Raw genomic sequence first — 20,593 nt, forward strand, 5'->3', positions numbered from 1 at the left:
CCGAAAGGAAGTGGCCCTGCAAGGCCTAGTCGCAGGGGTAGGTAGGCAAGCTTGGCTCATTTATGACTCGTGGACTTCAACCCCCAGAATTCCTGAGCCAGCCATGCTGAGGGGAAAGGGAGGTTTCCAAGCTGAGCCATGCTGGCTCAGGAATTCTGGGAGTTGAAGTCCACGAGTCATGAGGGGGCCGTAGTTCCCCCATGCTGGCTCAGGAATTCTGGGAGTTGAAGTCCACGAGTCCTAAAAGAGCCAAGCTTGCCTACCCCTGGCCTAGAGCAACACCTTGCCGTCGGCTGCTTTCCATTCAGAAATGCCTTGCGGGACTCTATGATGCTCCGGTCGCCATGGCGTCGCTGGGTGAGGGACCTACTTCCGGTGCCTCAGAAATTCGGGGGGGAGGAGAGGGATAAAAGGAAAAAATGCCTTTTAAAAAGGGGGAGTCTTATAATTGCTCCTCGCAATTCTAATAGTAAAGGTCCTGCTAGCGGGGGATGATGGGAGCTGTCATTCCAGCGCCTGAGGAGGCCGCTAGGCCGAAGCGAGTCAGCTTCCTGCCATTGCCTCTCCCTCTCACCCAAAGGAAAGATTTAAGTGCTGCGAATCGTTTTTCATTCATCTTTGTGGGGTGTGTTTGCCTGTCTGCAAAATTTAAAAGTGCAGCCCTAGATCCCTCATTCAAAACGTCCGTTTTTGTACCAGTTGCTCTCCTTGATTTTAGGTATAAATAAGGTGACCAACTTTTTTACAATGAGAAAGAGGACACAAATAAATTGAAGAAAAAAAATACCGTAAATAAAACATTTTATTTAGGGTTGCCAGGTCTGCTTCCAAAAAATAGCGGACAAGCGGGGGGGGGGGTGTTAAGTAGTAAAAAAAGTAGACTGTACAGCTTTAGATTACGTACCATTTCATCATAAAGCTTTTGAATAAAAAAAATGTGCACTATTTTGTGAAAAAAAATAGTGAACATAATGTGAAAAAAGCGGACTGTCCACTCAAATAGTGGACACCAGGCAACCCTAATTTTTATTCATTGCAACAATACAGAATACACTATAATATGATAAATGCACAACGAAAAAACATTTGCAACAATAACATTTTATATTGTAATTATGCTTACATGCCTATTAATTATTATTTAAATGAGTACAAAAGAAGGACTGTCCTCCCTAAAGGAGGACGATTGGTCACCTTAGATAAATAAAGCTCACTAATTTACAGCTAGCCCTTGACAGACAACCTTAATGGAGCCTGCCTGCTCTCTGCAGTCGTGATGATTGTAAAATGGGCCAGTCACATGACCAATATGCTTTTACAATCTTTTTAAGCAGTCATTAAGCGAACAAAGCAGTCGAAGTCTCAAGGAAGGCTTGTTGTAACTTTGAACAGTCGCTAAACAACTGGCCGTCAGTTGAGGACTGCCTGCAATAGGACTTAATGCTAAGATGCAATTTAATTAATTTAGGTTAAAATCTATAAAGCATCAATATGTTTCTATTGAAAGAGAAGGGAAAGACGGTTATTCATAGTATTAGCTACCGTCTTTCTTACCAAGGAATACTGTTGCAATGGATGAATAACGGCTGCTGTGAGTACTTCATTAAATAATTTGTCACGGGGTGTCATCTTCTTGCAGGTGATGTTGCAGCTTTGATGTTGGTAGCAATTCTTTGGGGAACAACCAATCCGTTTTTGAAAAGAGGAACTGAGGGTCTGGAGCAGGTAAAGAGAGAAAGCAGACCTCAGCAGATGCTGGCAGAAATAAAGTTCCTTTGCCTGAATTACAAGGTATTTGCCATTTTACACAGCACTCTTCACATTGCTTTTTCTAATCTACTATGGAAGATATCTGGACTGCACCAGCCTGTTCACATGCACAAGGGAAATTAGTCTAAAATTGAGTTGATTTTTTTTCTAAATCTTATGTTACACTGTAATAAGATAGTAGTATTAAATACTAGCAGGGGGTTGGACTAGAGGACCTCCAAGGTCCCTTCCAACATCATCATTGTTATTGTTATTATATTTTTACTTGATACTATTCTAATAATCAGGTTTTGATTAACTGCTTCTAAATGCCAGATAAATCTTAGCATTCTGATTCAGTATATAGTAGCTTTCCGAATGGAGAGGTAATTCCTTGTCTCTATTTCTTTTTCTCTTCTCTGTAAATAAGAATATTTGGGGAAAGTAATGTCCATTTTCTTCTAAGATAGAACACTGTTCAAAAGCTATTGGTTAGCAATGATCTTTTAAAATAGTTTCAACCCAGGAACATATTTTTTTAAAAAAAGAATATATGATGCATTACAATAACTGGAACACTATAGAGATTGCATTGGCCCTGGTGATCAGAAATTGGCTTAAATTACGTAATACTGAAGCTCTCACCATCCAACTATTTTTTCCCCCCCTTACAGTACATGTTGCCATTTATAGTAAACCAGTGTGGCTCCTTCATCTACTATCTTGCCTTAGCATCCACAGGTTGGTCCTTAATTACTGACATTATAAGATTTGGGGAGGTGATTTAAAGTGGAAACTCTGATCATTGTGGGGAATTACTCAGACACCTACTGCAGAATTTTTAAAAATCTAATTTTTGTGACTGTATTACCGTAACTCAGTTCTTAATAGATTTCAGAGCAGGATTATCTTCATTATAAAAAAAAAGAACACTGAGAATTCAAAGGAGAAGGCTTTTAATCACATGATCAGATACGATCTAGACTTCTTTGAGTCCCACTGTGGACACCTTTGGTGCCCTCAAGATATGTTGATTGCAGTTCTTGAATTCCGACCAACATGGTTTGGAAGAGGCCAGTTAAGGGAGAGGTTTTTCCCAAGTGCCCAGATAAATGAAGCTTGCTAGACAGTTGCTGCAGAATCAAGCACTGGAGGTAACTGTAATCTTGTCAATCTTGTCCTATTTGAAAATCCCCGGATGTGGAGATCTAGCTAATGTGCTTTTAGGGAGGAAGATTTCCTATCAGAATTCTTCCCCAGCCATGAACCAGCCAAACATAACCTTCAGGTGGAGTTTCCATTTCACTAGGGTTATTATCTCCTCCGTGGTTATTGTTTGTTTGGATCAAATGATCCTACATGAAATGCTCCACTTTCTATTTCAGACTTAACCCTGGCTGTGCCCCTTTGCAATTCTTTGGCCCTGGTCTTCACAGTGGCAACAGGGAAAATTCTTGGAGAAAACATAGGTGGCACAAGTAGGTATCGAATGCCTTGATGCAAATGCAAATTCTGTCCTCCTTATTGCCATATACCAGTGGTGGCGAACCTATGGCACGGGTGCCAGAGGCGGCACTCAGAGCCCTCTCTGTGGGCACGCGTGCCGTCGCCCCAGTCCTAGGCCTTCAGCTGGGTTTTATAAAAACCTTTTCGCTTTAGGCCTCTGCCACCATGTGCAAAAAAAAAAAAGGTTCAATCAATCAGTCAATTTCAACTTCTCGCGGGGGAAAAAAGATCTTGCAAAGTTGGAATTGATTGATTGAACTTTTTAGTCCCACCCAGTCTGCTGTTACCACCGCAGCCACGCCCACCCAATGGGCCACACTCAATTGACCACACCCACCCAATGGGCCACACCCACCCAGCACCCGATGATGCATAAGTGGGTTTTGGGTTGCAGTTTGGGCACTCGGTCTCTAAAAGGTTTGCCATCACTGCCATATACTACTCCATGTTCCTCTCTCCCAAGAACAAAGTCTGTAGCTTTGGTTGATTTCCTGCTTTTTCTCTTCTGCAGGGGCTGCCCTGGGAATGCTCTTGACAGTCTTGGGCATCGCCATCTGCGTAGTTGCGTCTGGGCACAAAAATCCGTGAGAGGTCTCCAAAGAAGAGGGGAAATTCTGTGGAAGGCCATTCTTATCTGCGCAACTGCTGATGCCACTCTCAAGAGTTGCAGCATGGGGTAAACAAACCCATGGCTCCATGCTAGAAAGAGCATGGTTCTTCATATCCTAGCAATAGCTCCTTCATGCACTTGGATTTCAAAGAGCTCTGGGTTCCTAGATCTTGTTTTGATCTTCCTGTTAGCCAGAAACTTTGGAGACCCTGAGAAGCAGCAGGATCAGGAGCCTTTTAAGTGAATGCAGAAAGATCTCAAAAGCGATAGATGCCCAGACAGATCTGACTTAAGAGCACGATCAATTGCTACTATTCAAATAGGGTCTGTGTTGTGAAGGACGAAGGAGCATGTTTTGGCACAAAAGTCTACAACGAGCATAAAGTACTGGTTACATGGCTCACACCAGATTGATACCCAGAAATACAGTTTCGGAAGTCTAAGTTAGGCTTCAGAATCCCTTGTGATTCCTTCATTACAGAGTTCCTAGTCCTCTAGTCCAGTGTTTCTCAATCTTAGCAACTCGATGATATATGGACTTCAACTCTCAAAATTCCCTAGCTTCCCAGGGCATTCCGGAAGTTAAAATCCACACACTTTCAAGTTACCAAGATTGAAAAACACAGGTTCATTTTATCTATGAATAATGTCAATTTGCTTGCATGAGTGGCATGGTGGCCTAGAGGTGGAGCTCTTGCCTCACAATCAGGATCCTAGGTAGGGGCAGATATTTCTCTGGGCACAAAGAGTTCCCTGTAGGCGTCAGGAAAGGCATCCAGACAGTAAACACAGCTCCATTCACTTGCCCCAACTTCACCTTGATGCAAGCGATCACAGGATTGTTAAAAAAACAATGTCAGTTTTACTTGCATAAGAAGCTCTTTATCCCTCTAAGATCTAAAATCTGTTAACATCGCCACGAGTTTGCCTCTTTTAAACTTGTAACTTAAACTTCTCTCCAGCGCTTTGATTAAAGTAGTTTTAATACAATTACCTTCTTGGATGGCAGTTCCTTACTCTTTGGTATAACTTCCTCTTCCACAATCTCTGCAGCTTTCTGGGGGAAAAAAAATCTTTGCACAGAAGGCTCAATCAGCTGAGCGGGAATTTACACAAAACGAGGAAACTGCTACAAAGGAGCCTTCAATGATTGCATTAGGTCAAAATGTGTATTGAAACAAGCTGATAGGTTGGGCATATCCACCTTTGAGAGAAGAGAGTATTTGTAGCTCAGGGTTGAACTGTGGGGTCCTTGATGGTTTGTACGCGTGCTGGTTTTCCTGCTTACGTTTCATTACCAAACTGGGTAACCTTATCAGTGCTAGGCTGTCTAGCTTGATACTAAATAGAACTGTGGTGGCGAATCTATGGGCACGCACACCGTCTGCCCAGTCCTACAGCTGGGTTTTATAAAACCTTTTCGCTTTAGGTTTCTGCTGCCATGTGCAAAAAAAAAAAAAGGTTCAATCAATCAATTTCAACTCCCGCAAAAAAAAAAAACCTCGCAAAGTTGAAATTGATTGATTGAACTTTTTAGTCCCACCCAGTCTGCCGTTACCACCGTAGCCACGCCCAGGCAATGGGCCACGCCCAGCCGGCACCCGACGATACATAAGTGGGTTTTGGGGTGCAGTTTGGGCACTCGGTCTCTAAAAGGTTCCCCATCCCTGAAATAGAAGGTCGACACTCACTCGTTTCCCCCAGCACGCGCCATAGCCACTAGAGGGCGCGATCGCTCCATTTTTCTCGGGCCTCCTTGCAGAAAGCTATCGCTTCGGCGCTTCTTCCCTTCGACGGGGCGACTATTCTCCACGCGTGTCTTCTTTCTCCCAAGGCGGGGGGGGGGGGACCCTCCGGGAAGCGACTACGAGAAGCTCTGTACTCGGGAATTCTGGGAGTTGAAGTCCATGAGTCCTAAAAGAGCCGAGGTTGCCTACCCCTGGCCTAGATTGAGACCTGTCTTCACTTTTTCTCCACCCGTTCACTTTGTGTGTGTGTGTGAATTTTTTTTTTGTTATTTCATTCATTCTCTTTCTACGATCAAATCACCGCAAGTAACTCCTTTCCTACAGATCGTTTACTTTTCTACCAATTCCTTTCTTAATTCATGTTCTTTATTCTTTCCTCCTCTCACATTCCAATCTCTCCCACGCTGTGATTGTAACACCGGTGGACCTACCAATCTTAACTCCTGCCGTGATCATAATGTTAGTAAAACTAGGTTTTTACTGGGTGTTTTTAGTAACACTGAAAACATATAGGTTACCCCCTTTAGTCAGATCACAGGTGGCGTGCCCCGCTAATGGTAAAGATGATGCTGGTCTGTTCGGGTACTTTTTACTAAATGCCACAAATAAATGCAAATAAAGCTCATTAGTTTATTGCAAACCACGCTTGAGCTGCTCTGTGCAAAAACGCCGGTCTCTAATCTAAAATCTACCTCGCGAGCTCCAAGCAACAATGAATAAATTTAAGTGACGTTTCCACTGTTTAAAAACCGATGCCGAGTCTACGAGGGAACCCAATCCCAACCAGATACTCTTAATTTAAAAAAAAACGCAGGCAGAAAGCTGCCTGGGAAGCGCATCTTGCAAAGCTTGTTAGAGGGGAGATAAACTGGTCTAGAAACTTGGAAACGCCGTTTCGTGCTCAGGGAACGCAGGTCAGATAATCGGTGCAACCGCCTTGGCTGCAAAAGCGAAAGCATTTTTGAGAGACCAGTAAAGCGCAAAAAAAAAAAAAGAAATCTCTCCCTTTTCGCTGATGCGACCGCGCGCCGCTATGCCGCCTTGCAGCCCGGTGGCCCCGCCCAGATGTCCGGACGCCCGGACCGAGATCGGCCCCGCCCCCTGAGCCTTGGAGCTGCGGCCTGGCTGGCACGTCGGAAGGGCAAGTGGCTTGCAGCCTGGCCATTACCTACGTCTGCTAAGGGAGGGCTGCAAGAGGAGCCACCGGTTGGACAAGTTGGCACGAGCAGTGCTCTCCCCAGTTCAGGAGGCGAAGATCCTGCTGATCCCAGCTTGGATCCTCTGCCTTCTGTGCCCGAAGAGAGGAAGTCTAGGCACAAAATCACCTCTGCTTTTCTGGCACTGGAAAACAGGATAGGAAGAAGCAAGAAGAGAGGCCCGACATGTCTCTTCCGTCAGATTTCCAGCTTACTACTCCTGTCGGCTTTGATGCTGTTGCTGGAGAATTCGGGGCAAAGCCAAAGCAGGTGTCAGGGCTGCTACGGGCCTTAAACCTCACCAAGTCAGAACAGGAAAAGCATCCCCAAGCCGCGTTAGGTGGTTTAAAATTCTGTGACTCCAAAAGCACGGCCAGAGAGGAAAAAACGACTTTTTCTGCTAGAGATAGGGATGGGTTTCTTTCAGGAATGTTAGCACTTAATGCAGAAAGGCCAGAGCCTGCCCTAAAGAAGGAAATGGCCCCTTCTACAAAATTGGTTTATACGCAACCACTACTAATCGATCCCATCCCAATGCTATCTGGTGACGCAAGTGGCAGTGCTCAATCGGCTAATAAAGAGGGAAAGAGAACCAAGATGTCGGATAAAGAGGTAGCAGAAAAATTGCAAGCTATTGTGAGTAGAGGAGATCCCAAGAAAAAATATACCTGATACAGGAAAATAGGGCATGGGGCTTCTGCTACTGTTTTCATGGCAAAAGATGTTGAGACGGGACAGGAGGTTGCTATAAAAGAAATAAACCTACGGAAACAATCCCGAAAGGAGTTGATTATTAATGAGATCTTGGTCATGAAAGAGCTGAAGAACCCAAACATAGTCAACTTTCTGGACAGTTACCTGGTTGGAGATGAACTGTTAGTTGTCATGGAGTATCTGGCTGGCGGATCCCTTGCCGATGTAGTCACAGAGATTTGTATGGATGAGGCGCAGATTGCTGCTGTCTGCAGAGAGTGTTTGCAGGCCCTGCAGTTCCTACAGGCCCACCTGGTGATTCACAGAGACATTAAGAGTGACAATGTGCTTTTGGGAATGGAGGGTTCAGTTAAGCTGTCTGACTTCGGATTCTGTGCTCAGATTACTCCAGAGCAAAGCAAACGTAGCACAATGGTTGGAATGCCGTGTTGGATGGCTCCTGAAATTTTGACACAGAAGGGTTACGGCCCTAAAGTGGACATCTGGTCTCTAGGCATTGTGGCCATTGAAATGGTTGATGGCGAACCTCCCTATCTCACTGGACACCCTTGGAGGACATTGTGTTTAATAATAGCCAATGGCACCCCGGCCCTACAAAGCCCAGAGAAGCAGTCTCCGGTATTCCGTGACTTTTTACATAGCTGTCTGGAAACGGATGTAGAGAAAAGAGGGTCAGCCGAAGAACTGTTACAGCATCCTTTCTTGAAACTTGCAAAACCTTTGTCAAGTTTGACCCCATTGATTCTAGCAGCCAAAGAAGTCATGAAGAGTATTCGCTAGCATTGCTGTTGTGGTCTTTATCATTCCTGCTTTTGTTCGTTTGTTGGCTTTGTTTGTTGCTTCCTAATATACACGTTGGTGATCTTTTTAGGGATGTTGAAAGCCTGCAGCGGGAGAGGGGGGATAATCACCTCAGCTGGAAGATACAGGAGAAGAAAAATGGTGATAATAGTGAACTTTTCTGCAAGTCTTGGAAGTTGTAAACTGAATCACTGGCCTTTTCAACACTCGTACAAATAACTCAAATATATTTTGCTATGCCTATGAGTCGTTTGGCTTTGGGTGCACATTCCCATCTACGTTCTGATTTGAGCACTTGCAACTGGTTCAAACTTTTAGAGGGAGGTATTATTTTAATCTGGCGGTTTTTTTTCACCTTAGGTTTTCTTTTTTTTTAGGCAGTGATTGAAACTATGGGAACTTTTGAGTTATTTAAAACAGATAAAAATGTGCAAGTTCTTAGGGAATCTTGAAATGCATCTTTTATCCTTAAGAAGTACTTGGCGAGAATGGGAAAGACCAAGAATGTAGAGATGATGTAGCTGTGGAACAGCAAATTAGAAACCAGAATAGGAATCACAGTGAAAAGAGAGAATTTATCAGAATATATTTTTGTAAAAAAAGCATCAGGGAGATCATTGGGAAGAGAAAAATCATTTTAAATTTGGATCTTTAAATTTCTGCTGTTTTGTTTGTTAAGATTAATTTGGGGATGAGAATATGTGGTGTCATGGTATGGTACTGTAACTACTATGGTTTGGAATAATTACAATTGTTTGGGGGGGGGAAGCTGTGTAAGCCACCACAGAGACTTCTCACAAGTTGTTGCTTGAGAACAGCTAAAGGGATCATAATGTCTGTTGTGTGGCAGATATGATGAACCTCCCCACAAAGTCTTCAGTTATAATAGGACATTAAATTCAAACCCATTAGATAACCTGGATATTGCTGCTATCACCAATCTTGCAACTATGGCTCCGTTAGTAAATTGTCATTTCAACAAGCCTATTTACAGATAATAATTATGGAGAACATTGTAGGGTTTCATGTATTTGGAATGTTAATTATAACTTCTACCTCTAGCTATAATAATCAAGGGAGATACAGCATTTTTTTGGTGAGTTTACTATAAAGATCCAGATTGTAAACATTCTGAGCCAAAGAAGTCAAGTTTCAGCCATTATTGAAGCAACTTTTTTTTTGTTACAGCTAGTTGGTGACAGTGCTTGATCATATGGACTTTCATATGTACTATAAGAATTATTGGAGTTTGAATTCCATAATCTTGTGTGTAAACATTTCTTTATGATTTTAAAGCATGGTATATTATATATATATATTATATAGTAAATATATATAATCTTAGCAGAACTGTTTGGTGATATTCTCTTCACTGTTTTGCATATAGAAAAACATGCATGCACTTTAGGAAGAAAATGTTATTCCCCTTCTATTTTTATAAAATGTTGATAAGAGGATTATCATGGCAACCATACAAATTTCACCTGTACTTTGTTGCCGAGTTTACAGTGTTATTTTTAATTACTGTTATGTAATTAAAAGCAAAAAATGAGTAACTTGTGTGAATGTGTAATCAATACAATCAGCTATGTTTGCACTAAGAATGAATGCGGGCAATTTAGCCCACCAGAATGGGGGATTTGCCAACTTGGAAACACTACTTTTATACAGTCTCCTGTTCAAGTTACATTTTTTATATATTGCAATTATTATTATTAGTAGTATTACAGAACTATGAGAAAATGGAAAATAATTTTGATGACATCAAGCACAGGACTCTGGGTGAGCATGTTGTATATTTAGACTATATGTGAACGAATGAAAACAGTTCACCTAACTTGCGCATGTATTAAGGAAATTGTACAACAATTCTGGTTTTTTTTAAGTTAGTGTCAACTGTCTAGTTGGCGAATCCAGAAAAAGGAACTCTTGGGATATTATTTTACCAAGAGTATAAAACTTTACTGAATAAGACACATTGGCACGGAAGTGAAACAAGCTCTGGATTTTCCATGCAAAAGTCAAGCATCATTCCCCCTTTTCCTTCCAGGCCATTCACAGTCCAAAATGTCCACCAATCTCTTCTGTTCATTTTGTTATGGGAAACAGCCAGCCAGGCCAGGTGCATCCTTGAGTTGACAGCAATGTCTCACGGAAGCCGATGGATGCTTGAATACCATTCTCCCACCCCTGCATTCCGTCTCTTCTTAATTTGAATTTAATTCTCACCATATAGCAGCCTGTACAATTTCCTTCTCTATTAGTCTTGAATGGGTTTATACCACTGTACGTTAAAATGAATGACCTTCTTCTTGAAAAGGGAAAAGAATGTTCATTATCAATTTCATGAACCCATAAAATTCTATTTCACAGAACCCGTAGTTCTATTTCATCCTTGGGAGTAGGTGGTAAATATTGCAATCTTGCTACAGTCATTCACACAACGTTCAGCAGATTTATTGGCACAAGTGCCTACAATTGCAGGGCTCCTTTTTTTTGGAATCCAAGGGTTGGTGTAGATTTCCCATTTTAAGAATTTATAGAAAACAGAAAAAATGTGTCACGTTTAGGACAAAACAACGTATGACTGGAAAATTTTGCATTGATTTATTCTGATAGAATTAGCTACTGTCATCTTAAAATAATTTCAGTTGTCTCTGTAACTGATTCAAAAGTCATACTGTACTTACCATTATAAAGTTTTCCCTAACAGTTTAGTGTTAAAATATTTGCTTTTCCTCCTCCCTAATAGAGTCATTTTGTTTAGATTTGAAGGATTTAGGTTTGAAACAGCATCATGTTTATGTTTCCTGGTAAAATACATGGGAAAATCCCATTGGAGGGAAATTCCACTTAGGGTAGGGGTAGGTCACCATGAATCCGGAGAGGAAAATGGACATCGCCAACAAACTCGGAATACTTGGGTATGGTTAGGAGGGCACTGACTGTTCTAGCCTGCCCTATCTACGTATCCTGGTAAAATACATGGGAAAATCCCACTGGAGGAAAATTCCACTTAGGGTTAGGGTTAGGTCCCCATGAACTCATAGAGCAAAATGGACATCGCCAACAAACTCGGAGTGCTTGGGTATGGTTAGGAGGGCATTGACTTTTCTAGGCTGCCCTATCTATGTTTCCTGGTCAATTACATGGGAAAATCCCATTGGGGGAAAATTCCACTTAGAATTAGGGTTAGGTCACCATGAACTCATAGAGCAAAATGGACATCGCCAACAAACTTGGAGTGCTTGGGTATGGTTAGGAGGTCACTGACTTTTCTAGGCTGCTTTATCTATGTTTCCTGGTCAATTACATGGGAAAATCCCATTGGAGGAAAATTCCACTTAGGGTTAGGTCACCATGAACTCATAGAGCAAAATGGACATCGCCAACAAACTCGGAGTGCTTGGGTATGGTTAGGAGGGCACTGACTTTTCTAGGCTGCCCTATCTATCTTTCCTGGTAAAATACATGGGAAAATCCCATTGGAGGAAAGTTCCAAGTCATGGGGTATCCCTTTCCTATTACCTGAAGTGGAGGGTTAAGATCCAAATCCTTTTTGCCCTCCGCCGCCGCCTTTTGCCAACGAGGACGGGGCGGTGCCCTATGGATGGGTGGCCAACGCTCCCAGCAAAGTGTGATAAATCAAGGGGGGGTTTTATGGTGCTGCATTTCTGCATCCCCCACATCTGCGGCTCCCCAACTCCTGTGCGTGGTGTCTTTTTCTTTTTTTGCACCCAAAGGCACCCATCTTTAATTTTATTATTATTTTTTTAAAAAAACGCTGCGCATCTTTTCCTCCCAGTAGTTGCAAAGTAGCCCTTGCACCCTAGAATAGAGTGGAGACAGGGGGCGCGTTCTCCAACGGCGCAGACTGAACGACGCCTCGCTTCTCTAGCCCCGGGCGAGCCCCTTAGGCCGGCCCAAGCCGCCCCCCCGTTGGTGGGTAGGCCAGGCAACGGGGCTCCCGGCTTGGGTGGTCTTCCACGCGGGCCCCGTCCGCGGCCCGCTTAGGAGCCCTGCGCCAGGGGAAAGAAGGCGCGCTTGGGACTGGAGAGCGCAAAAGGCGCGCGCTCCTCCAAGGCGCCGCCCGCTTGCCCGCCAAGCGGGGGCAGCTGCAGAGGTTCGATCCTGCCGGGCGCTGGGTCTGCGAGGCCGCCCCCTCCTCACCTCTGCCGCAGGAACCGGCCAGTAGGAGGCAGCCCAGCGCGAGGGAAGCTAGCCGACCGCAAGCCAGGCTGGCCCGCACCGCGCGCCCGCTCCAAGGGCGTCCACGTGGCGGACCTGGAGCCCTCGCCGACCAGAGGAGGGGCCGCTTTGAGCGGGGCGAGGGGAGGGGAGGGCGCCCCGGAGGCCCCGCACACCCGCCAGACGAAGCTCCCGCTCGCTTCTGCCTTCGCCTCTTTGCATGGAACTCCCCCTCTTCCGTGAGGTGCACAAACAGGACTAGCGCCCTTAAGTCTCCTTCCCTACCCGCGTGTGTGTGCGTGTGTGTGTCCGTGCATGTACGCTGTCGCACGTGCGCACCTTTTGCACGTACTTGTGACCGGGCGCGTTCAAACAAAATCAGCACCAATTCCTGCAAAAACGAGCGCAAATCGGCAGATCGCGGGAAAAGAGATCAGGAGCCGCCCCGCGCGCCCTAAAGCAGCTCTGGGTTCACACTGCACGGAGCGAGGGTTTCCTTAACTGTGGCTTATGTGGAAGGAAGCCTAGGTTTGCAGGTAACCCTGTCCAGGGCCTGCAGGGCACGCTGTGCTCCAGGCGCAGCCTCTGGCTGGGTGTGTGGATGCGGCGCTGATTGCTTCTCTTCCCTCCCGGCCCTGGGGTCAAAAACGACCCTCGCTGGAAGGAGAAACGGGCTGCTTTTCCCGGGTTCTGCTCCGGGTCTGGTGGTGACGGAGCCGTCGGGGGCTCAGAGGAGGCCGAGGAAGACCCGCACCCTTTGGGGGGGGCTCCGGCCGGCCGAGGTGCAGAGAGGGGGAGGGGAGGCGCGCGGGCAGGGAAGGGCGAGGTCCCAGATCAGTTCATCCCGAGCTTCCCGACGTTCGGGGATGTGACCCGGCCCTTCGCTGCAACCGCCCGTTTCGCAAGCCAGTAAGTCTCCACTCAACAACCGCGCAACCTCTTGGAGAAGAACCCCTTGCGCGTAACGGGGTCTCCTTTAGGATGACCCTGGAGAAACTTCCCACCGTTGGGCCGGAGCAAAGCGACCCAGGTTGCTCCTCCATAAGTTGCTATGAGTTTCAAACGCTCCTTTTAAAGTTCTGGTTCAAAAAAGCAAACCAGATTCTGCACCGCTTAAATTGCGGGATGAACCGTGAGGATCCCCGCGATTCTTTGGTTTTGGAAGTCTCCCGGGCGCGCTTGAGCCGCGAATCCCTTCAGCTTTGCAAAATGTCCTTTTTCTCACGTGCCCGAGAGGAAATGAGGCGAAGCACGTGTGCGTTCCAGCGCTTGTGTGCCGATTTCCCCTTTCCGCGATAGATGAAACTTTATTTTGCATTGGATATTTCCCTTGCACTTTAAAGGGCTTCCAGAACCAAAGAGCTTTTGCAAGGAGAGCAACAACAATCAGGGCAGTCGGTTCGGCACTTGCATTCAAGGCTAGGGGAGCCCATTGCATCAGCCACCATCGTTTTAATTTTTTGAGATCTCATCATTATTATTAGACTTAATATAGCCATATTAAAACCGGACTGAACCTGTTTTGCTGCTAGTCACAGCAGTCGAATTAAGCTGGCATTCTGGTAAATAATATGCATCCCCCACAAAATCTCATATGCACAGAACGGTAATTGCTGCCAAAATATTATTTTACAGAAAATTCTGCTAGGTATTCTTAATTTATCATTTCCTGGATAAGAAATAGGAGGAAAAAAATAATTCCTCCAACTTTATTAATAAGTATTTCCTAGGTTTTTTAAAAATGCATTTTGTGAAAAGATGCAGAGTTATTATAACTTATTGTAATTTATATAATCGACACACACACACACATATATATAGTTTTGCAGTTCTTGGTAATTGAACGTTTGTGATACTGATTAAAAATTGAGGTGACAAGCTCAAAAGATAAGTTCTACCCTCTGTTGTAGAACTCTTCTCTATTTGAAGACACTAAGATTAGACATATCCAGCATAACCCAGCTTGATTTTGAAGGAACGTCTCTTCCAGTACTGAAGTTCTTCATTGAAGAAGAAGAAATTGGACCGCTGAAGAAGATTTACTGGTCCTCATGCATTCCAACAGCTGTTTTACCTCTCTGTTCTCCTTTACTGGCCCCTCTACGAAGAGGTTGTTGGGTTGGAAGCAAGGAGACGAGGAAGAGAAGTGGGCTGAAATGGCAGTGGATTCCTTGGCGAAGAAGCTGATGAAGAAAAGGGGTGCCTTGCAGGAACTGGAGAGAGCCCTCAGCTGCCCTGGGCAGCCCAGCAAGTGTGTGACCATCCCCCACTCCTTGGATGGAAGGATGCAGGTCTTCCACCGCAAAGGGTACCCGCATGTCATCTACTGCCGAGTGTGGCGCTGGCCTGACCTGCAGTCTCAGCACGAATTGAAACCCCTGGCCTGCTGTGAATTCCCCTTTGGTTCCAAGCAGAAGGACGTCTGCATCAACCCTTACCATTACCAAAGAGTGGCAGCTCCAGGTGAATTGGTCAGGTGCCTGTTTAGGAAAGGACAACCCTGCCTTGGTTGCGTAATTATTTTGTCTGGGGAAAAAAAGGGAGTCGCACAGAAGCTATGATTGGAAGAAGGATAATCAAAGATTCAAGAGGCAGACTTTTAGTTACGGTTAGGTCACCCAAGACCCAGAGAAGAAAAGACAGGAGGGATTCAGACGCTACTCTTATTACTAGGAATGAGCATATCTTGACAACAGGCATGCAAAGAGTTGCTGTTCACTCCTGGGAGCAACGGTTGTACAGTATTTACAGAATGATGTGTGTGTGTGTTAAACAGGAAGGTGGGTACCCTAGTTGTTGGAACTCCAGGACACTTTATGATGGTTTCATCATGGATATGGGAGGTCAGGAGGAGAGAATGCCTTGCTAGTCTGGGTGGTAATTCTCTTCATAGAGGCTGCAACAGCAATTCCTGTTATTCTGTTTCTGCAAAGAGCTTCACTCCATACTTTATATAGGAAGTGGGGGCAATGGAAATAACTGGCATAATGGGCAGAAGAACAGGAAATGAACATCTGTGTTGGCGATAGTAATAACCCCCCCCATAGGCCCAGGTTAGATTGTCTTTCCTCTTTTAGTTGCTGTGATGTGACCTTTTGTAGGCTATTTATTTTATATAACTGTTTACGTTTTATGAGAGTTTTCAGTATCATAGATGAAATGGCAGAAAATACTGTAGCAATAATAAGTGATATATTGATATTAAAATTAGTGTCCCCTTAGACAATGGATTCTTTACATTTAATCAGGTAATTTTGCAAAGCATTTTTTTTTATAACTGCAGGTGCATTTTAATGATGCAAACAAGAATTTGCTCAACAAATTGTTCAACTGCAATTAGCCCAAGTGAATTCTGCCATCATATTTAACCTGCTTGTTTGGTCATGTAAATTGGTCTGCTGTCTGCCAGATATGAAAATAAAAAACAAAAAGTTGTGTGCTTTTTTAAACCCATTAGGATGCCACACTCCCGACAATAGTGAACTAGCAAAAGTAGGTGCTGAAAAGCTTGTGTGCCCCTGGCGGGTGCCTCTCCATGTTTTGTGCTTGTCCAAGGTGCTGAAATAGTAAGGTCCCTTTGCTCCCTACTTAGGACGCACTGAATGTTATGCAGGAAAGATACCATTGAAATCAGACAACAGAGAACTCTAGATTAGATGATAGAGCAATAATTCAGCACCATTTGGTCCTTTATTGTTTTAAGCCATCAAGTCATTCTTGACTCAGGGTGAGTGCCTGGACAAATCCCTGCAGGTTCTTTAATTCTTCACCTGTCATCATTTTCCCACATTATGTATGTATGTATATGTATGTACATACGTACGTATGTATGCCTGCCTATTTGTCTGTCTATCTGTCCGCCTGCCTATCTATCCATCCTTCCATCCATGTCATTGTCATCTATCACCTGTTATCTCTCTCATCTCTCTATCAATAATCTTTACCTTTCTATCATCTACAATCTCTGTCATCAATCTTCTATCACCTATTTAACAATCAATCCATCCATTCATCCATCCACCTGTCTCTCTCTCTATATGTATGTATGTATATATACACACACACACACACATATATGTATCTGTCTATATAATCTATCTAATCAATATTTATAATCTGTGTATATCTTCTATCTTCTGTCATTTCTACCTATCTGTCTCTTTCAATCTCTGTCTCTCATCTCTACCATTTCTATTTATCTAGCATTGTAATCTCTTTCTCGCTCATCTGTCTATCTTCTATCTAATGTATATATCTATAATCTATATTTAATCTATATCTATGCCCGACTCCAAACTACTTTCAAAACCTCTGTTGTAGTGTTGCCTCCAGTGTTGGTTCCAAGACAGAGTGAATTCAACCCACAGTTCAGCCTCCTCAACATATTCCAAAATGTGTCTCTTGAGAGTGAACAACAGATGCCCAACAGCGCAACTCAGCCTGATCCTCAGCATGCAGAGCAGCCTCCCTGCACCCCTTTCCCAGCACCTCACAATATGCCCACTCCGTCAGCAAGCACCATGGGCTACCCAGTCACCCCAGGATGTGCAGCTGCTCCAGAAAGGCCTTCTGAACTCACAGGTATGCAAAGAGAGTACCAAACACTTAGTGGGGTTGAGTCTATTGCAGCCTCTCTTTAGAAAACGCAAAGTTTGGCATCGTTAAACTGCAAGAACCAACATTCAGCGCTATCTACAAATTCAGGCAGTTCTGGTAGTAGTAGCAGCTGTGTTAGTCTTGAGAATTTGGGTTGGAGAATGGCATGTTTGTTATTTGTTTGTTCTATGGGGTTTTTTTAATAGCTCAGTCAGCTCTGAAGCTTCTGGACAAATATTTTGATTACTATGATGTTCACTTTTTAAAAGTTAACACACTCAGTTAATGACACTAATTAACACAACACAGTAGTTTACCTTGCATTTTTATCATCGTCCTTTCTAGTAGTTCTCAACTTGCAACTATTTATTTAACAACTGAAAAAAAAAAGATTTATGACTGGTCCATGCACTTATGACCATTTGCAGCATCCCAGGGTCACATGATCACCATTTCCAACCTTTCTGAGGGGCTTCTGACAAAATCAATAAGGGAAGCCAGATTTGCTGATGAACTGAGTGTCACTCAACAATTTCATTGATTCGCTTAACAACTGGGGGGGGGAAGGTTATAAATCTTGAGTCAAGTGTGACTCATTTTAGCAATGAAACTTTCAGTCCCCATTGTGCTTATAAATCAGGGGTAGTCAACCTTGGCTCTTTTATGACTCGTGGACTTCAGCTCCCAGAATTCCTGAGCCAGAATTCTGGGAGCTGAAGTCCACGAGTCATAAAAGAGCCAAGGTTGACTACCCCTGTTATAAATCAAGGATTACCTGCATATCTCTTTTCTGTTCTGGCAATGCCAGCTGTTTAAATGTGTATGTGAAGAGTGTATTTGGATATGAAACAAATCACACTGCTATTATTGCGTTTCTGTCTACATACACCTGTGAAACCTTCTTCCAGATGTCCAACTTGTGAGCTATGAGGAACCCGAGCAGTGGTGCTCAGTTGCCTATTACGAACTCAATACAAGAGTAGGACAGACTTTTCAGGCCTTTTCTCGAAGCATACTAATAGATGGCTTTACAGATCCTTCAAACAAGGACCACTTCTGCCTTGGATTGTTCTCTAATATTAACAGGAACTCTTCCATAGAAAACACCCGGAACCACATCGGAAAAGGTAATTGCAGAGAATCACTGCATGTCAGATGCATGGAAGCCAACTGGAGCATTTTGCTCTCCATAGAAGTGACCAATTTGGTCAATTAGAACAAAAAGATCCCATGGTTAGTCAAAAGTACACTTTACTAAAGTCAAGTGGTTACAGAAGAAGCAAAGTTGGATCTGAGGTTTCCGCACCCAAAGCCTACGGTTAACATTCCCTTGTTCCCACCTTCTCCCATGGTTATCAACAAGTGTCCAATTAGGTGCTAACAAATTGTTTGAGTAACACTCCCTGTCTTCGTGGGCTGGATAGTTCTGTATTTCTTAGTGTGACCTTGGAATGGTCAGCAACTATACCCTGATCTTAGTATATCATGAAGTGGTTTAGAACAAGAGTCTTTTTGCTTCGATTGTGTTGAAGATACATTAGTCTTGGTCCCTCTTCTCTCCTGAAGGTGTCCACCTGTATTATGTGGGGGGAGAGGTCTTTATTGAGTGCTTGAGCGACTGTAGCGTTTTTGTCCAGAGCTCGAATGCCAACTGTGAGCGTAGCTTCCACCCGAGCACCGTCTGCAAAATCCCCAGTGGATATAACCTGAAGATCTTCAACAACCTGCTCTTTGCACAACTGCTTTCCCGGTCAGTTAACTGTGGTTTTGAGGCCGTCTCTGAGCTCACCAAGATGTGCATTATCCGGATGAGCTTCGTTAAAGTAAGAACTTTCTTTGTCTTGTATTATAAAGCTGAAAAATTGGGACTGGCTTCTTTGTTACAGGGACATTTTAAAAGGATAAGATGCACTAAATTTTGTAGCTGAGTAAAATCATTTCTGAACTTGATTTCTGGAAGATGGTAGATCTGCTTAAAATTCCACAAAGGATTACAGCACTCACTCTCTTTAGATTCAGGTTTAACTTTGAAAATATAACCAAAGATTCAATACGAGAGACTATATAATAGAGACTTCACTTACATAATCGTTACATCTTCAAAAAGTGGCCTAATTCAAATAGCAGCATTGTATGGATTTGTGTAGGAAAAGAATTAATGACAATCAAGCCTATCCCAGATGAAAAAACCAATTAATGAACTGAAAGTCTGGCAGATGTAACTCCATATTAGACTCGGTTTCCTTAATTGTTCTTTGCTGAAGAATGCTTTTGAGTTGTTGAACTAATACGAATGATGTGATTTGCTCCAAGTCCATATGTTTTTATTAGATGCATCCTAACTCTATCCACAATTGTACGTCTTGTCAGTGCTTCACAGTGCGAAGGTAATGGATGTATTTAACTAAAATCAAGAAAGTGTTTTCTTGAATAGAATGAAGAATGTCTCATCCTTTCCCATTTGTTGGTCTCTTCTTGTAGGGCTGGGGAGCAGGCTACCATCGCCAGGCAATCACCAGTACCCCGTGTTGGGTGGAGATCCACCTTCATGGAGCTTTGAAATGGCTGGACAAGGTGCTGAGGGAAATGGGCTCTGCGGAGGCTCCCATCTCTTCCGTTTCATAAGAATCATCTCCAACATCTGGTGGACAAACATGGCTTCAGATATATATATATGTTTCTGTATCTCTAATAATCTTAAAAACCTGAATCCCAGGTATATTCATTGAAATACAATAGAGCCACTGAACTCCGGGATAGAAAACACTTTTTAATAAATACAACTTAGCTTTCGTCAATCCTCTGTTGACATCATCAGAGTTGGTAATCGGTGGTTTCTGTATACATATATACTCTTTGTATATCTGATATTATTAGTGCTTTTCATGCTGTTTTACTACTTAAGATGGTAGTCGGTGGTGTGGGTGCTTGACTTGTGTGGGGACCAGCCTTAGTACCCTCCACTTCCAGAGATGTCAGCGTATTGTCGTAGAACTTCACTGTCCTCTAGGGACATCAGGTGCTTAGTAGGTAGCTACTCTTTCAACGTTAGTTCTGCCAGATGCCGAAGGAACTTGTGCATATTAAGACTCCACTGTGATGGATGCTGGAGCCCACAGGAACTGGCTGGAACACGAAAAACTGTGAGAAGGAACATCTATGCTACTGGCAATCCCATCTGGAGTCTTGGGATCCAGAAGGACTAAACTTTTTCTCTTTTGTTAATGCAACCAGCAGATTACCTCCCACAAAGTGGTTGCCCGGCTGGGGATGGCCTGGATCTTAGCTCAAGTACAAGGAGTCCAAAGATTCCTCCTGTACCTGCTCCAGCGGTGACTACAAGGAGGCACCCAGGCCACCATGTAAGCTGAGCTCTTCAAAGTGAAGGGTTCGGTTAATTTAACTCAAGGTGTCAGCTCCCATTTTTGGGTTCCGACGAACGTCTTGAAAAGTGGGGAATTGTAGTGCGTAAAGCTCCTTCTTCA

General features: G+C 43.8%; 2 protein-coding genes and 1 pseudogene across 2 annotated transcripts; all 3 read left to right on the plus strand.

Annotated features, from left to right (window-relative positions):
- Positions 1-260: 260 nt before the first annotated feature.
- Positions 261-4,852, plus strand: TMEM234 (transmembrane protein 234). The gene is made up of 5 exons (XM_015811660.1): positions 261-357; positions 1,640-1,791; positions 2,424-2,490; positions 3,135-3,227; positions 3,767-4,852. Exons 1-5 carry the CDS (start codon positions 345-347, stop codon positions 3,841-3,843), a joined length of 402 nt encoding a protein of 133 aa, XP_015667146.1. The 5' UTR covers positions 261-344; the 3' UTR covers positions 3,844-4,852.
- A 1,826-nt stretch (positions 4,853-6,678) lies between these two features.
- LOC107283684 lies at positions 6,679-8,303 on the plus strand (annotated as a pseudogene).
- Positions 8,304-14,563: 6,260 nt separating this feature from the next.
- Positions 14,564-19,779, plus strand: LOC107283724 (mothers against decapentaplegic homolog 9-like). The gene is made up of 5 exons (XM_015811662.1): positions 14,564-14,975; positions 16,833-17,093; positions 18,017-18,235; positions 18,675-18,931; positions 19,590-19,779. Exons 1-5 carry the CDS (start codon positions 14,564-14,566, stop codon positions 19,731-19,733), a joined length of 1,293 nt encoding a protein of 430 aa, XP_015667148.1. The 3' UTR covers positions 19,734-19,779.
- The last annotated feature ends 814 nt before the right edge of the window (positions 19,780-20,593 follow it).

Source organism: Protobothrops mucrosquamatus, unplaced genomic scaffold (assembly GCF_001527695.2).
Source record: "Protobothrops mucrosquamatus isolate PMUCROS unplaced genomic scaffold, P.Mucros_1.0 scaffold46, whole genome shotgun sequence".
In the NCBI taxonomy this organism is placed as follows: domain Eukaryota; kingdom Metazoa; phylum Chordata; class Lepidosauria; order Squamata; family Viperidae; genus Protobothrops; species Protobothrops mucrosquamatus.